This window comes from Corvus kubaryi, unplaced genomic scaffold (genome assembly GCF_017639235.1).
Source record: "Corvus kubaryi isolate FWS band 111438036 unplaced genomic scaffold, C.kubaryi_AGA036_p1.0 37397, whole genome shotgun sequence".
Classification (NCBI taxonomy): domain Eukaryota; kingdom Metazoa; phylum Chordata; class Aves; order Passeriformes; family Corvidae; genus Corvus; species Corvus kubaryi.
The window spans coordinates 4,911,299-4,931,195 of record NW_024581136.1 but is presented as its reverse complement, the minus strand read 5'-3'; the positions used below and the strand labels follow the sequence as shown (position 1 = coordinate 4,931,195).

The 19,897-nt window shown below is 39.6% G+C and overlaps 1 protein-coding gene across 8 annotated transcripts in view; it reads right to left on the bottom strand.

Annotated features, from left to right (window-relative positions):
• NYAP2 (neuronal tyrosine-phosphorylated phosphoinositide-3-kinase adaptor 2) overlaps nt 1–19,897 on the bottom strand; it is a 136,858-nt gene that overhangs the window by 26,140 nt on the left and 90,821 nt on the right. For all 8 annotated transcript variants that reach the window (XM_042041987.1, XM_042041989.1, XM_042041983.1 and 5 more), the window contains 2 exons: nt 9,821–10,030; nt 1,796–1,899 (listed from right to left, as the gene is read on the bottom strand). In XM_042041987.1, the coding sequence (XP_041897921.1) occupies nt 1,796–1,899; nt 9,821–10,030 (314 nt within the window). The remainder of the gene's footprint in view (nt 1–1,795; nt 1,900–9,820; nt 10,031–19,897) is intronic.

The following is a 19,897-nucleotide window of genomic DNA, read 5'->3' as shown; positions in this document are numbered from 1 at the left end:
GATTTTTCCCTCCACAGTTTCAGTGAACCCTGGCCGCAGCTTCTAAGAGGCTCATTATCTCTTCTATCACATCAGCTTCTGCTTTTGAGGCTTATTGTTTAGTTTTTAGTATAAACTGACAGGCTAAAATCCCTTCAAAACACCCAAGGTGCCTTTGTCACTGAGTAAACAGCAAAGCATCATGTGTGCTGTAAGACCCATTTAATCAAAAATATATACTACAGGAACACTGGGACACTGAAGACCTTTGAAAGTACAATTACCCTAATTTCTTCCTTAGATGAAGGAACACTTGATGTGTTATTTAAATGGGCCGTCATTTTGAATCTCCATTATGGATTTGACCTGCTTATGTAAAATATGCTTTAGAAATGTGCAGGGTTCTCTCAGGCTTTGTGTCTGGCAGCACTCAGAAGTAATACAATCAATCAGTTCATACAGGTTACAGAATTGTAACCTGTACAGACTAGGCTATCTAAATATAACCTTTCTAACAAGTTTCTGACTGTCTGGAGTGAGTAAATCAACCTTACTCTTGTGGTCTTTGCTTTGGTCAAGATATTATTGGAGCAACTCACCAAGATACAAACACAAATATGTGATTATTGCAAAGCAGTCCTCAGGGAGATTTCCACTCAAACCTCAGTGACATTCAATAGGATTTTGGGGACTAACTCCTTGAAAGCCAGTCAAAAATTCTCCATCAAAATAAGGGTGCCTGGGTGTGCATACATGTATGCATGTGCACATAAATACATCTGTGCTCCTGTCTCCTTGTGCACATACATACCACACGTACGCACCAGTGATGCAGTGCCACAGTGCTTTGACAGAAGCCATTCACATGATGTTTAAGCAAAACCTCTTCTTTCAATTGCTACTCTCAGCTAGTTCTGTCAAACTAATAATACAGGTCTGTGCAACAAAATGGTACAATATCAGTATTAGCATATAAAATAAAGGTAAGTATAGGTTTCCCATGTCTTTATTTCTTTTCCATTTTTTCTCTATCGGAGAAATTTGCCAAACCCAAACCCTTTCATTTCTTCCTGTGTAGCAGTTTTGTTTCTGATGAGGACAAAAAAAGTACCTCTGTTTAAGATAAAAGGAGATGTTGCCCCTTTGATTTGTTCTTTTTTATTCCTAACAATATACAGTAAATATAACTACAGTGGACTATTTAATAGTCCTGTAAGCATTACATTGTCTACAGCTGAAGAGAGTCTAGCTGCCTCAACTAAACAAAATCACTTGCTGTAAGAGCAGTTTTCAGGACAGTGATAAATCACAGTGTAATACAATCATGCATTAAGCTCCAACCAAATGTGAGACTGGCACAAATATTAAAGTACAACTGGGCAGAAGTCAAGTATGTACAAGTCATTGACAAACATTGGTGTAAGTGCTCTAGACAAGACATTTAAAAGAAATTTACATAAAAACATAGATGAAATTTATCAAAGTTTGATAAATTTTAAGACAGTAAAAAAGTACAGAAAACATGAAAAAATAAAAAACCCAGCCAGTTCATACAGTAAAGTTTTACTACATTTATATTACAGAATGAAGACAGAAAAAGATACAAGGAATTAAGAGCAAAGAAAATTCTGCTGGCTGTGGCTAGCGGAATTTCATTGCCAATGAGAGATGTGCACACACAGATGCACGCACACGCACAGAAAATAAAGACATAAACCAAAAAAATCATTTACTGTAACAAATGACAGACAGAGAGGTGAGAACATTTGGCAAGTTGCAGCACATGGAGTCATTCCCGATTGGCTAACGATGGTACCTGGCTCGGCTGGAGGTCACTGGGCTGCCTGAGCGGCGCCACAGACGGAGGAGGCACTCCTGACGTGGATGCGGACCGGCCTAACCGGCAACTTGCTTTAGACTCTGCAAAGGAAGAGAGCAGAAACACCAGTGAACGGGAGGAGGGCACTGCTGCAGCAAGCTGAAACACTGGGGACCCAGGATTTCCTCGGAATGGAGACTCCAGCCTCGGTAACGAGTTAAGGTCTTGGACATTTGGTTGAATTATGAGCAGAAGCTGAGATCAGAAGCGGGATTCAGGCAGGACTCGTGCCATGTCCTGGCCTCTTTGCTCTGGCATCTCTGAAGTATAGAGCATAAAACAGCAGACAGAATACAAAAGAAGCATTCTTGTTCCCCCCTCCCCTGCTCCCCAGCACTTTTTCTGCTCCTCATGTAATACAGCAGTGATTAAGGGAGTTACAGAGGCTTCTGGTTTCATCTCTCCATCCCAGAGCTGAGGGACATGGCAGCCCAAAGGCTGACTGTGCTGAAGGAAAGCATGAAATTCCAGAAAATGAAGGAGGCAGTATATAAAAGTGGTGAGGATACTGTCACACTTGGGGATTTGGAATGACACCAAAAATACTCGGGAATCTCATGTCAGTGGCAATGAACTGAGAGACATAAAGTAGGAAGAAAAGAGATAAATCAAAACATCAGCAGTAGCAAAGTCAGTTGCCCAGAATCAAGATGATAACAGAAGCAAAGTTTGCCTTGAGAGAAAGCTCCATTTTAGAGAAGAACTGCACAGAAATGACACAGTTATTTGATTGTCCTTCTGCTGTTTTATATGGAGTCATTTCTGAGAAGGCTCCCCATTGATTTCCAGCAGAGGTTACTATTGTACACACTGACACGAGGTGACCATGCAGCTCAGGAAGCCTGGACAAAGGGTTTTTATATCTAAGCCATGCTGACACCCATGTGCTACCCCAGTGTTCAGCTGGTCTGGAGGAAACTGTCTTTTCTTGAAACTGTCTTTTTCTGCCTGTTCCTCCCCAAGAAATTTTTTCGTCCTTACATTTCCTTTATATGGCTGAGGGAACACCTCAGCCTATGACTCAGCTCAGATCAATGTGTTCATTCTCCTCATGTTTCATAAACCTTCTTCTCAACCCTGCATCTGCTTTTTCTATTTAGTGGGCAAACACTGAGAACATTTGCACGCACCAGGCAGACTTGATACAATGGCAGAGTCTCACTTTTTAGCATTGACAGTGCTGCTTTACCATGAATAACAAGTAATTATAATATCATGTTTCATTACAATTTAAAGAATTTTAGAATTCTTTTTAGATAAGGTTTGAGAATTCCTCCTATTCAATTCTGTGTTTTCAAGAAGAAAGGAAGGACCCATGCCTTGTGCAGTCGTGATTTAGCAAGTTTGCCTCTGAAGCACGTCTTTTGCCTGTGTCTGTCTGAAATTTATTTTCTCATGCCTCATTTCCATAGCTGCTTTGTCTGTGTTTGTTTTACACTGATTTCTCTATTTCTTACGTGGATCTCTAGTATCACCACTAGCCACTGGTTGGGCCACAGCTTGAAAGGAAGATGTCCATCACCAGCATGTCCTTAAAGTCGCTTGGCACACGCTGGAAACTTGAGGACAGCTGGCACATTACTCCACATACCAGCAACATGCTGAAATGGATTCTTCCACTCTCACTGATGCTTTCTCATTGTCACCTTAAATGCTTATTTTCTTCAGATATTTCAGAATTCAATAGGGCATGGAGAAGAGCTATCCACTTATGCTGGAGCACTTAGACCAATGAAAGCATCTGTATGGGTGAATATTCATCAACTAAATATTAATAGGTTAGTTAACATCCAGCTGGCTGAGCAGCAAAAATATTTATGCTGTTCGCCAAATGCATTATTCAATTCTCTCTCTCCTAGTCAGCCTGTAAACACACCACAAGTCAACACAGCCATAGGCACACAGAAAGGAGCAGACTGGCCTCCTCCATAATCTTGCTTTTGTACATAGTCCACTGGTTTGTTTTTTTTGGACTCGGGCAGTTATTCTGAAGGTTGATTAGATTTGTTTTTGTTCTGATTTCACACTGTCTGTGTGCCAGATTTCTGACTGTTCCTTTCAGTAATATAGATATAATAATAGATCTCATTATTATATCTCATCTCTCATCTCCTGGAATTTTGCTGGGGTTTCAGAAAGGACAAGAATTGGGTTTTTTCAGTTTTTTTTCTCTACTGCTAAGTAGAGATTCTGTTTCTGCTGCGACAAGCAGAATGAGACACTCAGCACATAAAAACCTCCAAGACACTGTCTGATTATGCTTCTGAATTATTTTCTTTGCTTTAGGAAAGCTGAAAGAAGTGTCATAATTTCCAATTTGGATCTATGTGCAACAACAAGAGATTACCATTTCCTTGCCAAAGAGACTCCTTTCATCTGGCATCAAAGAAATAAAACCTATCACATGTGGATGAAGTATTAGTTCCTTTATCTCCCTGTAATATATGGTACAGTATTGAGGAAACTTGTGATTTCCATGGTGATCCTCACCAAAAGGTGCTTCAGACATGGCTCCATCTAGCTTTTGTGTCTCAGTGGCAATATTTTTAGACCAAATAAATACTGTATTCTACTGTAATGAGTGGTCTGAGTAACAGCTTCACACTGCACACCACTGTGGGGGAAAAATAGTACATAAATGGTCTGCTGTTTAAGTGCTGCCCATCTCACTGCTTTGTATTCTGCAGCATGTTATTTTTCAGCTGTGGTCAGCTTATTCACTGTACTGGGGCTGTCTGTGTTTTCCTATTTAATGCCGAGAATCTCAAAGGAAGAACTACTGCTAGCAAATATCAGGGATGGTTTCTAGTGTTTATAAATTCATGTTTCTCTCTTGAGGATGATATTGAGACAGCTCAGTATTAACATCCAAAATGAGTAGTCTTGGACTTCTTGAGAAGTCCCCTTAGTGACAGTAATTCATGGTGTGGAGCTGAATTCTATCAGCCATCTGGATAAGCACATAGAGAAGGTTCTGTAGGCCAGAGGATGCAGGACATGTAAGCAGCCATTAGAAATGCCCCTTGCAATCAATGGGCAGCATGAGGTTTGAATTCAGCAGATTCTTGGGGGCAGCCAGAAAGCTGTGAAATGTTATGCACAAGAATTTTCGTAAGATTCAATTGTTGTATTTAGAATTTTAGTGGTATTATTTTGCACAGCTTCAAATGTCACATCTCTAACACTGTAACATGATATGAAAAACGTGCTGCTGGTCTCTGGGAGCCAGGTGCAGTGTAGTGCTAGGAGGGGATGGTGGGCCACTGGGCCTCAGTCCCCTCTTATGGCACCCACAGTGGCCACAACACTCGGACAGTGGAGTGCGACCACAGGCCCCTCACACCAAGCAAACCCACATGCAAAATCATCTGCAATGGGCCGAGCACCACTGCACTCTCAGGTTTAAACTCAGCCCTGACAGTACCAGGAGCATTACACATGGACGCAAGCAAGCATATAGACCCAAAGGGCAGCATTAAGGATAAGAATTTTAGGAGAGACTGTGCAACACAGAAATACAGGCTTTCCAAACACAAATAGGATTTCCTTGAAGTTGGGTATTTAATTATGTGTCTAAGAACTCATATAAATAGCTTATTTTCCAAAACTGCAAGGGCTGCCATCATGACTAAAGATGTGGAGGCTTGGCTGATTGCATTTGGGACATGGGATGTTGTAGGATTTTCCTCAATAAAGCACAGTGCTGAAATGCCACAAGATTTTATGGAAATATTTTCAATCAGTTTTATACCAATGTTCTATGGCTTACTATATTCTCCAAAAGTACAACAATTCTTCATGATTTTTATTTTTGGATCTTAATGGGAAGAGTTCTTTATTCATCCAAGGAAGCCTTCATTCTGCCTATCCTAATCTTAATTCAAAAAAATACTCTGGCTGTCACTTACATTGGAGAAGCTTCTTATCCTGTCACAGTCTCTTCTTTGCACATAAAAAGAGAAATATTGCTTATTTTCTACAGCTGCCAAGAAATGCATTTTGAATTAAACAAGGCAATGTGACAGGCTGAGAGCAATCACATAAAAAAAGAAAAAAATAGAAGAAAAAGAAGAAAAAGAAAGCATGCATGCTGGAAAAATACATCACACCAAGTATGTTCATACTGGGCTAAAAAGAGATGAGTAAGCTGAAATATAACTTGAAATTATGCAGCATTAAGATGGGATAAACTACATAGTATTCCATTACCTAAAAAAAAAGTATTTAGTACTTTACTATTGGCAGAAGCCAATTAGTACTAAAATATCACAGCAGCACGTCAAACTGAACAGTTTTCACAAAGGGAGCACTGAACCTGCGGAACTCAGCGTTACCAGGTATCAAAGGTCAGAAGTTTAGCAAATCTCAAAATCAAGTCAGGTAGTGAGTAAAACCACATCTGAAAGGAACCCTCTATTTAGGTTTAGGGATACTTTGCCCAAAGGGAAAAGCTGTTAGTGGAATATACTTTGTGTCCTGAAATATGAGTGTTTATTTTCTTTGTAAAGCTTTTGTCATAGGATTTGGCTGTGTCTGTTTGGTGTTTCCTGGCATCTTTGAAATACAAGTAAATGTTATGTATCTTTGTTCAGGTTTTTTGTGTGTGTTTTTCTTACACCCAGGCAATATTTTTACTCCAGTCAAAATCTGTGTGATCCCACATCCAGGAGGTCACACACCAGGACTATGAGCATTGGCAGGATGCCCTCGATGTGCAGATCCCAGTACTGCTCATTTTATTTTAGGTGACAGATACTGCTTAGGAAGAGCTTGTGTGCAGAAAATATGAATGACCAGTGCGGGCAAGGTCTGGGCCTCACTGGGCAGTTACATAAAACCCCAGCATTAAGTTGCCTTCATTTGGAGAATCCTTGCGGATTTAGGAGTACAGTGATACTGCCTGTGAGGAGAAAATGCAGGTTGGTAGGAGTACTGAGTTGTCTTTGTGTGAAGCAGACCTGGCTGGCATGAACTCATATTTTGCTGCTATTCCCTTCTTACACCAATGGATACACCTTGCACTCTGGGCTTCCCAGGCTTTGCCCTATTCCCAAAGAGATGAACTTAAAATAATCATTACTTTTAGAAATCAACAACGATGGCCAGTAATTCCAGTGAAGGGTGAACATTTACTCCCTTCCTGCTTATATACAACATTTTCAGATGGAATACTTATGGCTGGCTGAGTGACAAGCTGGTGGTGATTCAAAACCAGGACACAATAGAGCATCTGAGATTTTTAAAGGCAGGGCAGTGCCTGTCTTCAGCAGCAGGTGGCAATGCAAAATGCTTCTTCGTTGCAGTTAGGAAAAAATCAGCAACATTCCAGAAAATACTCTTCGAGTCTCCTGGAGTGAAGTTATACAGATTCTGTGTTACAGATTGTGTTTGGCTGTTCACTACAATTGCACTGACTTTCCTAAAAGTCACCATGCCCCATAAGAAATTATAGGATGCCAAGAAACAGAAAGTGCCCTTTACAAATTCTGTCACAGAGCAATCAGGCATTAGAGACAGTGATAGCTGTGTGCAGCTGACAGTCCAGTCTCTTGGAACAAAATGGACAGAAAGTTCAAGATTCTGTTTGGAGATGGCTCATTCTCCCTCTTACTAGCAATTTCAGAGTTGGGGAGAACCCACCAAAAATCAGTATTCTCACTCAGGATTTTGCTCAGGCCATCCCAATTCCCAGCTCATCTGCGCTGGAGCACAGCTGCCTGATGAGCACACGTGGGAAGTCCGTTTACACCCTTTCTCTTTTACAGCATAGCAATTCAACCCCTTTTTTAAAAATTTATTCCAATGTTGCCCTAATAAATGCCTGTACCAGTGTGAAATAGGAGGCAGGTACCAAACTGTGGTGTTTCAAGGACATGTCTGCACAAAAAAAAGTAGCCTTTTTTTCTGTTATCTACAATGTTGCAAAGAGAGAGCAACAGCAGCGACAACCGTACTGGGGACTGCCTTGATTTTATTTGGTCCTGTGGTAAATCTAAGTTCTGATTACTAGCACAGAATTACTTTATCTCCTTGACTCCAGAAACCATTTGTATTCATACGAAAGTATTAAATCTCTCTTCTTGCATTCTGTTACAGTTCTAATTTAATTGCAGAGAACGAGCTGTTACAGTTCATGTACAAGTTCATTGAGGTGAACTGTGTACAGCATTCTCAATGCAGTGCCTCACCGAGTAAAGGTAAAACATGTTGCTCAGGCAACAGCAAGAGACAGGCGAAAAAATATTCAGGGCAGATGAGAGCCAGTATTCATCAAATAAAATATCGTAAATCTGCAGGGAAAGAAAAGTCATAATCAGCTCTCAGATTTTAATCATAGAAAGGAGTCAAAATTCAGCCAAGAAAATAAAATTTTTCTTTGACAGTCCTAGCAATGTAAGGCAAAGTCACAGTTAACTAAATCAAGGCATGATTCAACAACTATTACAGTTTGCTGATGCCAAATGGAGATTGAGGCCAACATGTTTTGTCTGCTTTTGGAGATCAACCAACTCTTTGAAATAAAACTGCTGCAGAAACATTGGACAGCAGTTTTATATTTTGCTAAGAGCTTACTCTTTAATTTTAACTTCTTTACTACTCTGCTCCATAGTGTCATCTTGCAGAATTGAAGACATACATACATACCTTTGGTCTAATTATCGGATGTCCCAATACTTTGATGTGGTAGCTTTAAACCCATCCTTTTACCTGCATTAGCACAGATGATGCTCTAATACACTGGGAGCAGAATTTTTACCAAAAGCTATGAGCTAATCTGGAAAATTCCCACCTTCCAGGCAGCTTTGTGAGAACAGACAAGTAAGCAAATGGCAGTAACACACAAAAAACCTGTGCTAGAGTCATAAGATTTGCAGAAAATTCACTGCACCAAGAAGGACTGTTTGGGGGGTCTGTAGCAAGAAAAGCTGGACTACATGATTGCTGCAAATGACATGTCACATCAGCAGACTCGTCAACTTATACACTGAGTTTCAGGTGTCATTTTCAGCAATTCAGGGACAATGTGAGTCCCATTATCACACAGCGATGTTCTGGGTGAGGCGTGAGCATCTCTGCTTGCTCAGCAGTTTAAGTAGCCATTGCTGGCACTCACTGCCCAGAAGATCTCTCATGCAGGAATGATTTCTTGTCTGAGTTGCTCGTTCATGCTCTTACTGAACGTTGACCATGAGGCTTCAGTACTAGATATGGCAACTGTCCTTACAGGGGGTATTTTTCATAGTCCAAATAATATGCAATGAAGTTACTCTTTTATGAGAGCTGTCAAATCTCAAAAGTACCCATACAGTATTCATGCAAGGGCCATAGATATCTCTTTATGGATGTCTATTCATTTATTAGTTCTGTTTGTCTTAGTCAATTTATAAACAAGACTGCATTATCATGCCATGGTTTATGGCAATTTACTATTTAATATGTAAACATTTTTGATTAGTAAAATGAACAGGTGTGAATCTGAGACTTCTGAAATTCATAGTCACTTTTCTAGAAATTTCTGTACAAGCAAAAAGCAAAGGCTGCCTGTGTCCTGTCACTGTGCCCCTCAGTAAGGCAGCCTTGCTCTTGCACAGTGTATTTCTGTTACTTTATGTGATATCTGAATTTATGAACTTCTTTCTGAGGTGCCATCCTGGGGGTCTCTTTGCCACAGCGTCCCTTTTCAATGTCAGGTGGAATTCTTTACTTCTTTTAAGGCAGATGACCAGCATGTTTACATACTCCTACTCCGTGCCACCTTCCCAGCTGTTCCAGCACAGAGCATAAGCAGACAGCACAAGGCCTATCAGTGCAGCAGTCAATGGGCAGGGACAATTCTAGAAGGTATTTGGAAGTCTAACATCTTCCAAGAATCTGGATGCTTACCCACATCTGTGTATCTTTAGAGATTCTTCATCTCACAGGAGATTCATTAGATCTTCCCTGCTCTGCAACTTGACATACCTGAGCTGTTGCCTCCAGCCAGCATGGTTGGGCTGACAGAGGATCTCCCCAGCCTGCTGGACACCACAGGGGGGCCTGGCGTTCCATCCCATTCCTGAGCTTTCCCTGGCTCCCTAGAGGAAGCTGTTCCATGATGTCCTCTCTCTTTGTTTTCCAGCTTTGGTAGTGGTTCAGTGCTGTGACTTCTGATCTTCAGCTCATCTAGTGGTTCTATAAAATACACAAGTGCACATTTTGTTATAGAGTGACTGCTAATCATCCACATCATGCAATAATCTTTTGAAAAATACTCCATACATATCAATCACAAATCCTTTAAGAGCAATTTATAGCATGGTTTTACCATCTAGGCCAAAACCCTGTAGTTTACATAGGTTTCAATACACTTTTTTAATTATTAAAACCATACACCATGCAGCAGATGGATAAAATGTAACTTTTCTGTTACAATTTTTATATGCCAGGAAAATAATTTTGAAAATAGTTTCCTACCAAATTGTAGTTTATTAAGAATTTATAGAAATACTTGAAATCTTTTCAGCTGTCATTTCATTGGGAGCAAGTTCTTCTTCAGGCACTTTCTACGGAAGCTCTCTCCTAAGGCAATATTGTGCAAGCAACATACCTGTAGTTCTCATAAGCTCTAATAAAAGCACACAATCCACAAAACAAAAGAGCACAAATCCATTTTGGGTGTGCCCAGTACCATAACGCAGGGAATGAAATTGCACTTGGCTGGAAAATCCTTGGAGTCAGAAAATTACTTTCTGCTTGCAACACCACAAGTCAATGAAAAGAGGAGCCATTCAAAACACAGTTGAATGATTTTTTCAAGTGAAGCAGAGATGTCTGCTTTCTTCATGGCTGATGATTTTCTGTTCTTTCCTCAAGACCCTAATTTCTTTTCTTGCAGGTTGAGCAATGCATGGAGAAAGAATTCATTCCTTCTCTTTTCCATCTGTAGCTGTGAAAAATTCACATGGAAAACTAGATACAGAAGAAGTTTGCTCTTTAGTTGTAAGAGCTAATTACAGTGCTGATCAGTTATTCAAACTGCTGCTTACCTCCTTTTGAAAAAAATTCAGTTCTCAGTTTGGAATTTTATGTCTCAAATCCAAAGAGATGCTTACATGTTACTCTCAGTTCTAGTCACACAGGTTTAAGATAGAGATAAAAATCTTCCCTTGAGCTCTATCTCAAAAACTTTTAGTGGCTTCAAGGGACTTTAGAAGGTTTGAGAGAGCCAAGCACAGAGAAAACATGAGGAGCCATTCAGAGGCTGGAGGTGACAGCAGCTCCCTGAGGGACCCATGCTGGACGGTGGGGGCCTGGCTGAGCAGGACTGACAGTCTGAGCAGCCACATCCTCTCATGGCCAGGAACTGGGACTGTTCAACAGGGTCATCACTCAGATGATACAAATCCCTTTGATTTGCTTGTGGCTCAATACCCCACAGACTGTCACCAGCAGAACAGCGAACAGTGGAAGGTGCACTGTCAGACATCTGTGGTAGGTAGAGACCCCACCTATGCACAACAGTGACAAAATCTCACGTTGTTTTGGGTTCTTTGACATTCCCATCTGCAGATGAACTTGATGAGTAACAACACAGACAGCCTGGGGTTTCCTCAATGAAACATCATACAGGAAATATGCAAAAATATCTAACTGGATATGCAGTACAAGATGTAATCATTAGTTTATTTTGTGAATTACTATTGGTTAATAGCAAAATTTAATGTTAAGGATATCTTACCACAGCCTTCAAGTAGTAACACTCCATGAGAAAATGATCAAACAACCCCGGGCTGGAAGTCATAAATAGGATTCAGTGACATTTTATGTGACAAAGACCTTCAAAACTCAAACCTCTTCCATGAACTTCTAGGTCACTTACCTACTTTAGTGTATGCAAAAAGACACTGCAATGAAAATCCAAAGTGTTTGTTTTTTCTAGCTGGTAACCCCAGCAGGGTACAAGGTTGAATAACAGTCTGTATCAATATAACATGACATCTGCCTTTCAGGGACCTTTGCTATGAGATGTCTGTGACACAGATCTGTCTGTGACTGCACAGAGAGACCTGCTAATACAAAGAGCTGTGCAAAGAGAGGGAGAGCCCAAATTATTACCAGGATTTGAACTGTTTCGGTTGACAGCATGGAGCTATCAAAAATACTGATGTACTTTTTCACATAACAGATGCATGCAATCATATGTGATTTTTTTCTTCACACCAATAACATTCACTTCTTTAAGATACTACTTATCTGGGAAAAGATACAAACAAAGTTTCAAAATTCTTTGGAAATGCACGCAGTCCTTTTTCCCACTAGTACAGGATGGTGTCTAGATTGCAGTTTATTCTTTACAGCAAAATGAAGAGAAAGCCAAAAGACTAGGATGTGTTTTCAAAAAGTCAGAATTGGACCCTGCAAGTGCCCAACCAAATTAATGCAGCATTCAATAGAGTTAATTTACTATGTCATCCAGCTGCTCGTGGAAATGCTGTGATTACCTTAGTGAAAACCTTCTCTGTGTGTGCCTCATTGACACTACTTGAACACCACCCCTTGAAATTTCACACACATGCAGTCAGCCCTTGTCACAGTGGAAATGCTCTGGCTGAGTGTGGAGCTAAGGATTTATCTACTTCAGTTTACTTAACAGAGAAACATTTGTACTTGTTGCCTGATAAAAATGATTTATGCATTCTCAGTTTTATTGTCAGCCGAATCAAAGCACAGCAGTTCTCTGCAACCAGCTGGAAACTGTGGAAATATTCAGACTAAATAAAGATTTGGTTTATAGTCTAGTTCTTTATAAGGTGTAGAAAATCAGTTTTCAGCTGGCTGTCTAGACTTTGTAAATTTACATTCCACTATCCTTTCTTGGGGATTTTCAGTTCACAGTTTATCTGAAAAGTAATATATCCTAAAAATGAAAAGCAGATTGAATCAGATTATAATGTCATGTAACCCATCACAGAGCCTGAATCATTATTATTTGGTGATCACTATCAGTAACACTGATACACAGAAAACAACATGTCAGTGTTTTATGTAGTTTTCTGTAATATTAATTTCCAGCTCACTTGTGAATACAGAAAAAATGAAAAAGAAAATTATTGCCTCAATTTTACTCAAATATTTTGGGGAGGATTTTAGAATAATTTCAGCTTCTTTAATAAATGACAATGGGAATCAAACTCAATTTAAAAACAAACATTAAAAATCACTCTGCTAACTTCTCGGTTGACTGAAAGAGCACTTCAGTTCCAGTGTGCCCAGGACAGCTCCAGAAATGCAGAATGCTCCTTCTCCAGGTCTCAGCCCATCACTGGCATATTTGTTGACTGTCCCAGCCACTTGGATGTTTTTATCTTGTCAACTACTCCCTGCTGCAAATGTAGCTCCACAGAGAAAGCTCAGTGGCACAAATTATTGTCTCATAAGAGCACATTCCCTGCTCCATGTTTTGGCTCCTGCAGCCTGGCACAAGGCATTGGCAGAGAGCAGAAGATGCCTGTAGCTGCTGGCTGTGGTTACCTGTGGGGTGGGGATCTTACCATCCACTGAAAAGTAAACCAGGATATTTTACACAGAGTAACCCTTTATAAAAGCTACAGCAGGATTTAAATGGCCACTTTATCCCTATTGATCCCATACTGAAAACAGGAACTCTTATCAGTCAGACACATCTATGTATGCACACACACGGCTGAAAGGTAACAGTAGCTGCTGCACAACTCTTTTTTGTTTATTTGGGAAGTGCAGAAACAAAGGTTGGATCTAGGTTATCTTGTACTGTTAAAAACCTTCCTTTGGAGTTAAGAAATTATGCTGGGAGCTCACTGAATCTTATGGTGGCCACCAGAAAGTCTTTTCACTGTCAAGCGCTACTTTTTGAAAAGCTGAAATTATTATGGAAAGCATCTTTATTGTTCAATACTTCTTCCACCAAAATGGTACATAAAAATGTAAATTTCAAGAAATAATTCACTGCTTTAAATATTTATGGACACAGTTGGTTAAACTGCCATAAAGGCACTCAAATGTTTCAAGCACTTCCAGCTGTCATTGTATTTCAATATTTAAAGATATGCATTTTTCTTATTTATTTCACCTGAATCTCAGACTTTTCCATTTAAAGTATAAGATGGTTAAAATCTCTTATAAAGTACATATTTTACAAGTAACTGGCATGTACAATCTCCCCTCTAGGAAAGGTCTCCTAATAGCTGTGCACTAGGTAAGGCTGGCACATGAGCTGTGGCACTAGAAAACCTAGAAGTGCTCAGGGAAGTGAGAAAAAAATGGAGCCCGTTGTAACTTGGACCCAAGAAAACTGAAATTACAGCTACAGAAACATCTTACCTAAAAAGCTATCATTCAAATGAGTATAACTCTGTGGCCAGTCTGCCACTCTGCTCTTAAACACAAATTAATTTCAGGTCCAGGTGGCTTCTTAGTGCCATGCTAAGTGATAAATAGCAGAACCTTTATTACTGCTTGGGGTTTTGGGGAAAGAAAGAAAGCAATTGTCTTAAGGAACTTAAATCGAGGATTGCTCTCTGCCATCTCTCTCAGCTGTGAGCTGAAATGTATAAGCTAATCCATACATTATTTATTCTTTTTTTTTCTTTGTGTTTGTTATAAACCTAAATAAATAATATATCACTCTAGGCGGAATTCACATACTGGGGGAAGCAAATGGTCTAAAATTCAGTATTCCCATTCAGGTGCAAAGCAAAGTCATTTGGGATGGGGTTAGATGTGAGCCAGAGCTCCCGATCTCCTCCAGCCTCGACATATCAGACCTCACCTCGTCCGGCCGCAAGGTGGGCGTGGCCCTGGCTGAGGGAGCAGGAGCACAGAGCACCCCAAGTGCACACCTGGACGGGTGCAGATGCAGGATTAGACTGCAGCCAGCACGTGTGTTTGATGGTCAGAGCAACCTGAGACGTGCCGCAGGCACAGCCCCACCAGTGTCCCTTCTGCCACTGCTGGCACCACGGCAGCCTGTGCCCGTCTGACTGAGCACTTCCACAGGCACTGCATGTAGAGCCTTTCCTACTGAGCCTTTCAGAGAATTGCAGAGTTTCTTCTTTCTGCACCCCAGGGCTTTTTATTTACCTTTATTACACATTTAAGAATTAGAGCCGCCTCTTAATGGACTTCCTGATGTGTGGTGCGTTGTCTGATTTGCACAGTAGTAAATTTATCCCAACCTCTCCCAAAGAAAAATAACCAGCTATTAAAACCACATGCAAGAAACATGGATGATGCTTAGTGTTTAAAAAAAAAAAACAAAAACCAAAAAACAAAGAGCATATCATACTGTCAGTGAAACCCATATCCTCATTTTTATTAACTATAGTGGTTTGCCTATTCTGACTTCATCCGCTTGCTAATTAAGCAGAAGTTTGCTTTGCATATCAATTTTTAATACCCCTTTTTTACAGTTAAGTGAGAGTTGCAGCAGCCAGCTTGTTCAATTAAAAGCAGCTCTGACCTAGTTCCATGTAAAATCAATAGAAAGCCTGAAAGAGTCTCAGAAACCATCTAACATTTAGGAAGAAATGGCTGAACTGCTTCTTGGTGTTCATGGAGCACGTTTTTGTGAGCAGTATGGGGCTTTTTTCTGTTTTATGTGGTGAAATCCAGTGGAGATCACATCTGCCTGCTACAGACAGCAAAGGGAGAAGAGAGATTACTGAGAAAAATGCATTTGGTTGATTTTCTGTGGCTGTCCCAAACCTGGTAAGTGTGCAATCCTGGTTAGGAAAACAAGACAGGAAAAGAAAAAGCCACAATACCACTAACTGAAAACTAATAAAAGAAGGGATAGATTTATACCAAAATATTTATACCATAGATTTATCAACCAAAGCTTTAGAATAAAAATATTCAATGAAAATTATGAAAGTTATGATCTGGTTGAAAAAATAGAATTCTTTAAGTTTCAATAAACTTTGTCTGGCAGCATTAGTCCCTTAAAACACGAGTTTTTAAAAATTCACCATTGTAAGACATATTCAACACTGCTTGATGTCCTATGGTAAGAGGAAAAATCCTCTTGTATATTGATTGAAATAAAGGAAAACCTGTTTTTACTATTGAGTAAGGAGAGACATTTTCCATCCCTGGAAGTGTTCAAAAAATGTGTGGATATGGCACTTGAGGACACGGTTTAGTGGTGAACATGGTGGTCGTGCTGGGCTGACAGTTGTAACTAATGATCTTAGAGGTCTGTTCCAACCTTAATTCTGTGATTCTATGATTGGTCCAAGATGACCATATTTTGGCATATATTACAGAAGTGATGACAATCACCTGTTTCTAACAGGGCCATCATTATTTCTTAATTATTTACTCTGTGCTTGATCTTTTAAGTGGAAGATATGCACTGTACAGATATGCTACTAAAGCAAATAAAAGCAGTGTCCTGGGACTCTCAACATTACATCAAACAGCATTCTTGGCACTCTATTAACAAGCTTTATACTTAATTCAGACTAGTCACAATTACATAATTAAGCAGAACACTTTATTCTCTGACATTCACTGCATTTTTCTTTTTTATCATTTTTCTTTCAGAGCTTGGAATGCTGGAAATTGGTGACTTGCACTTAGAAAAACCTCAACAGAAACCTGTGTCCTCCGGTGCCTTTTTGTGCAAAAACCTAATTACAGCAAGTCAAAGGGAATTTTGTTATTGACTTCAACAGAGCAAGGGTTTTCCTTCCAGCAGTTATTAGCTGGGGCTAGCCAGCCATGCTGATTCCTATGAATGTATGGAATAGCTGATCATGGGGAGCTGCACCCCGATCTGCTGATAATCCAGGCTGTGCTTTCAATTAAAAAACCAAATGTGTGCACATATATTTCATACTCATAGGTGGGTATGAACAAGGTCTACGACTGTTTGCAGCAAATAGGATTTAAGTAGGAGAAGGAAGAAGCCTAATTTGAAAAGTCTGAGTGTGCCAGGCTTGTGAAACTTTGGTTTCACTCCATTAGCCTTGGACTAATTAGCAACATGCATTACACACAAGCACGGACTTCCATGCCCACCCTAAACTCCATAATGACCAAAGAAAACACTGTTAATGAAACCTGTAATGAAACTGTGGAAATCAGTAGCTGTAAAAGGTGGCCCAACTGTTACATGGCATTTGATTTGAAGGGATGGTACCTACTCTTACTTAAAGGCTTTCCTTCTCAGCCCTGTTCATTCCACCTCACACTCATTCTGTTATTCAGGTTCTTAAAATACCCTTGATCTTTGGATGAAGACACGATGGTTTGAGGGGCCTGCACAGATCCTAGCACAGTATGACAAGAAATCAGAAGGCAAGAGTGAGCCAAAAGAGCTGAAGTATAGAGAAATTTCAAGAAAAATGTTTTTGTAGGAAGTTCATGACCTTATGTTTCAAAGCTTCACTTCAAAAACATCAATCTTTCATAGAAGTCCTGGCTATATTAAACTTGTCAACACTCTTTTGTCAAGTTTTCTGCTGGAAAACAGCCTTTGAACTATTTCAGGAGTTTGAACGTAAGGTTTTTCCATAATCTGAACACTTTAATTTTTTCTAAAGTGTATGTTTTTATCCAGATTCAGTAGTAAATATTAGTCAGAAAATGAAGATACAGTGAAGGATTTGGATTGTGGAAACTGGAGACAGAAACCCTCCCTTTCATATGTGCACATAAAAATACCAAAGTTGAAGTGAAAATGGCTTTCTTTCCTGGATATTTTGTCTCTGGTTTAACTAGCTTTATGAAAAATATTTTTATAAATGCATTTCTCTTTATTGGTTTCATTAATGAATTAGAAAATTTTCCTTTCATTATTAGAACACACATGCCAACTGCACAGCTCTCCTTTTATGCAGCATGTTACCTGCAAAAGGGAATCCTGACACTTCCTGAGCACTGGCTTCATCTGAGTTCTGCTCTGTTTTACAGAGCCAGGCACACACACACTAATATTGCTGTGCAACCTCTGTGACAAGCCAGCTGGGTCAGGATCCCAGGCAATTTTTGCTCTGCAAGTAAATGCTCTCTGTTATAGGATAAAACCTTCATGTCGTTCTGGCTTTCTCTGCATTTTGACAGAATTAATTATTTTAGGCCCTCCCCACATTCTAGTTAGAGGTTTCATTTTGTGAACTGGTTTTATTCTTGCTAGAAAAGCAACTGTGAAGCCATGCCAGCACAGACTTCCGATATTGAGGAAATAAGTAGAATTGCAGATGGTCTTGTAACAGCTCTGGCTGATGACTGTGCCTGCAAGGCCTTACTATTATTTTCTTCACAAGTAGGCTGAGCAGCTACTGTGGCTGGCACAAGGCTGTCTGTCTGTGTTACAGCACATACAAACTACATACAAATTACACAAACATTGCTGGAGCAGTAGATTAGCTACAGATTTCCTAGAAGAAGGTACTTTTTGAATCATGAATTCAAATTCACACAAAAAAATAAAGTAATTGCCATCTTCAACAAAATTAAACACACAGTTTCTCTCTTTCAGATGAGTAGTTACAAGAACAATGGTTTTCCATACTCCTTCTTAAATGCCAGATAAAGTGCTAATTGCATGTTACTGTTTTAACAGTAAAATAATTATTAGGGATGGATAATTCTGTTCAGAGGAGTGAAAGGAACGTGAACCTTCACATAAAATTGAATGTAAAGGAACTTGATTTTTTAATATGCATGATTATCCTCACAATTATTTCCTCAATGTTCCTGTACTTTTCACCTTATCTATACCTAGCATGTTTGTACACCCCAGCAATTTCATAGTTTGATATTTGAATCATTTACATGTATAACCTAAATAAAACTACTTCCAACACTTTGATTTATCTTGTTACTGATAGAGTCTTGGAAGGTTCAGAGAAAATTGCAGGGGAAGCAGATCTACTTTTCCTCCATTAAGAGCCTAAGACTCTTTATCAGAATATTATCCCTTCTCCCAGGCAACTAATGAGAGCAAATGAGGAAATGGCCTCAAACTGCACCAGGAGAACTTCAGGTTGGACATCAGGAAGAACTTCTTCACTGAGAGAGTGATCAAGAATTGGAACAGACTGCCCACAGCAGTGATGGAGTCACCATCCCTGGAAGGGTTCAGGAGATGACAGTCTATTCTTTGCTTTGCAAGGTGGTGTTTGGTCAAAGGTTGAACCTCATCCAGAAGGTCTTTTCCAACCTCGGTGACTCTATGGGTAGATTAGATAATACACTGACAGAAATGTGCAGCATATCATGCGTTCATTCACTACTCAGTGTTTATATTATTCACTGCAACATTCTAGAAACCAAAGTACAGAGTGGTTTTGCAGGGAATGGCAACCTAAGACAAGGAGAGGACCCTCTTGTAGTAATTTATAATTGGATCCTATATCTTATCTATATCTTCAGGGACATTTGGATTGGGTCTTTAATGATGGGGTTTAAAGAAATGAGCTTGCTCAGGCAGTAATCAAATGAGTAGTGCAAAAAAGTGTGCTCTTTAAAAATGTATTTATAAATTTTAAAATGTATCTATAAACCACTTAGCCCAAGATAGTATTGTTTGTTACACAGATCAGTAAGGTAAAAGCATTTTAAGAAATATAAAGAGGAGAAAAAGCAGTCAGAAATACTGGACGTTTTTGGAACTGAGGGAATCAACCTTGTTCCTTCCTTTACTTCCCACAGAGTTCCCACCATCTTCTCTTAAATCACAGAGATTCTAGAGCTGTGTCACTGTAAGAACAGATAAGGCATTTATTTAAACTTTTTCCCTTGTAAAGATGCAATAACAGCAGCTCAAGAAATCATTGAATAGGTTTTCAGATCATAAGCTGGCGTGCAAAAGAATTTAACAGTGACCTCAAGCAGCTGCTCCTCTAGCTATGATGTAGATATTCCAGTTACTGAGGAAAAAAATACAAGTTTTGTTTGCAAAACTTTTTTTTTCTCTCACAATTAATTTTGAGGAAACTGTTATGAATGTCTCTGAAACTTGTATAGTATTTCACCATCCTAAAGTTCACAGTCCTTGGTGGTGGTGATGTGGTC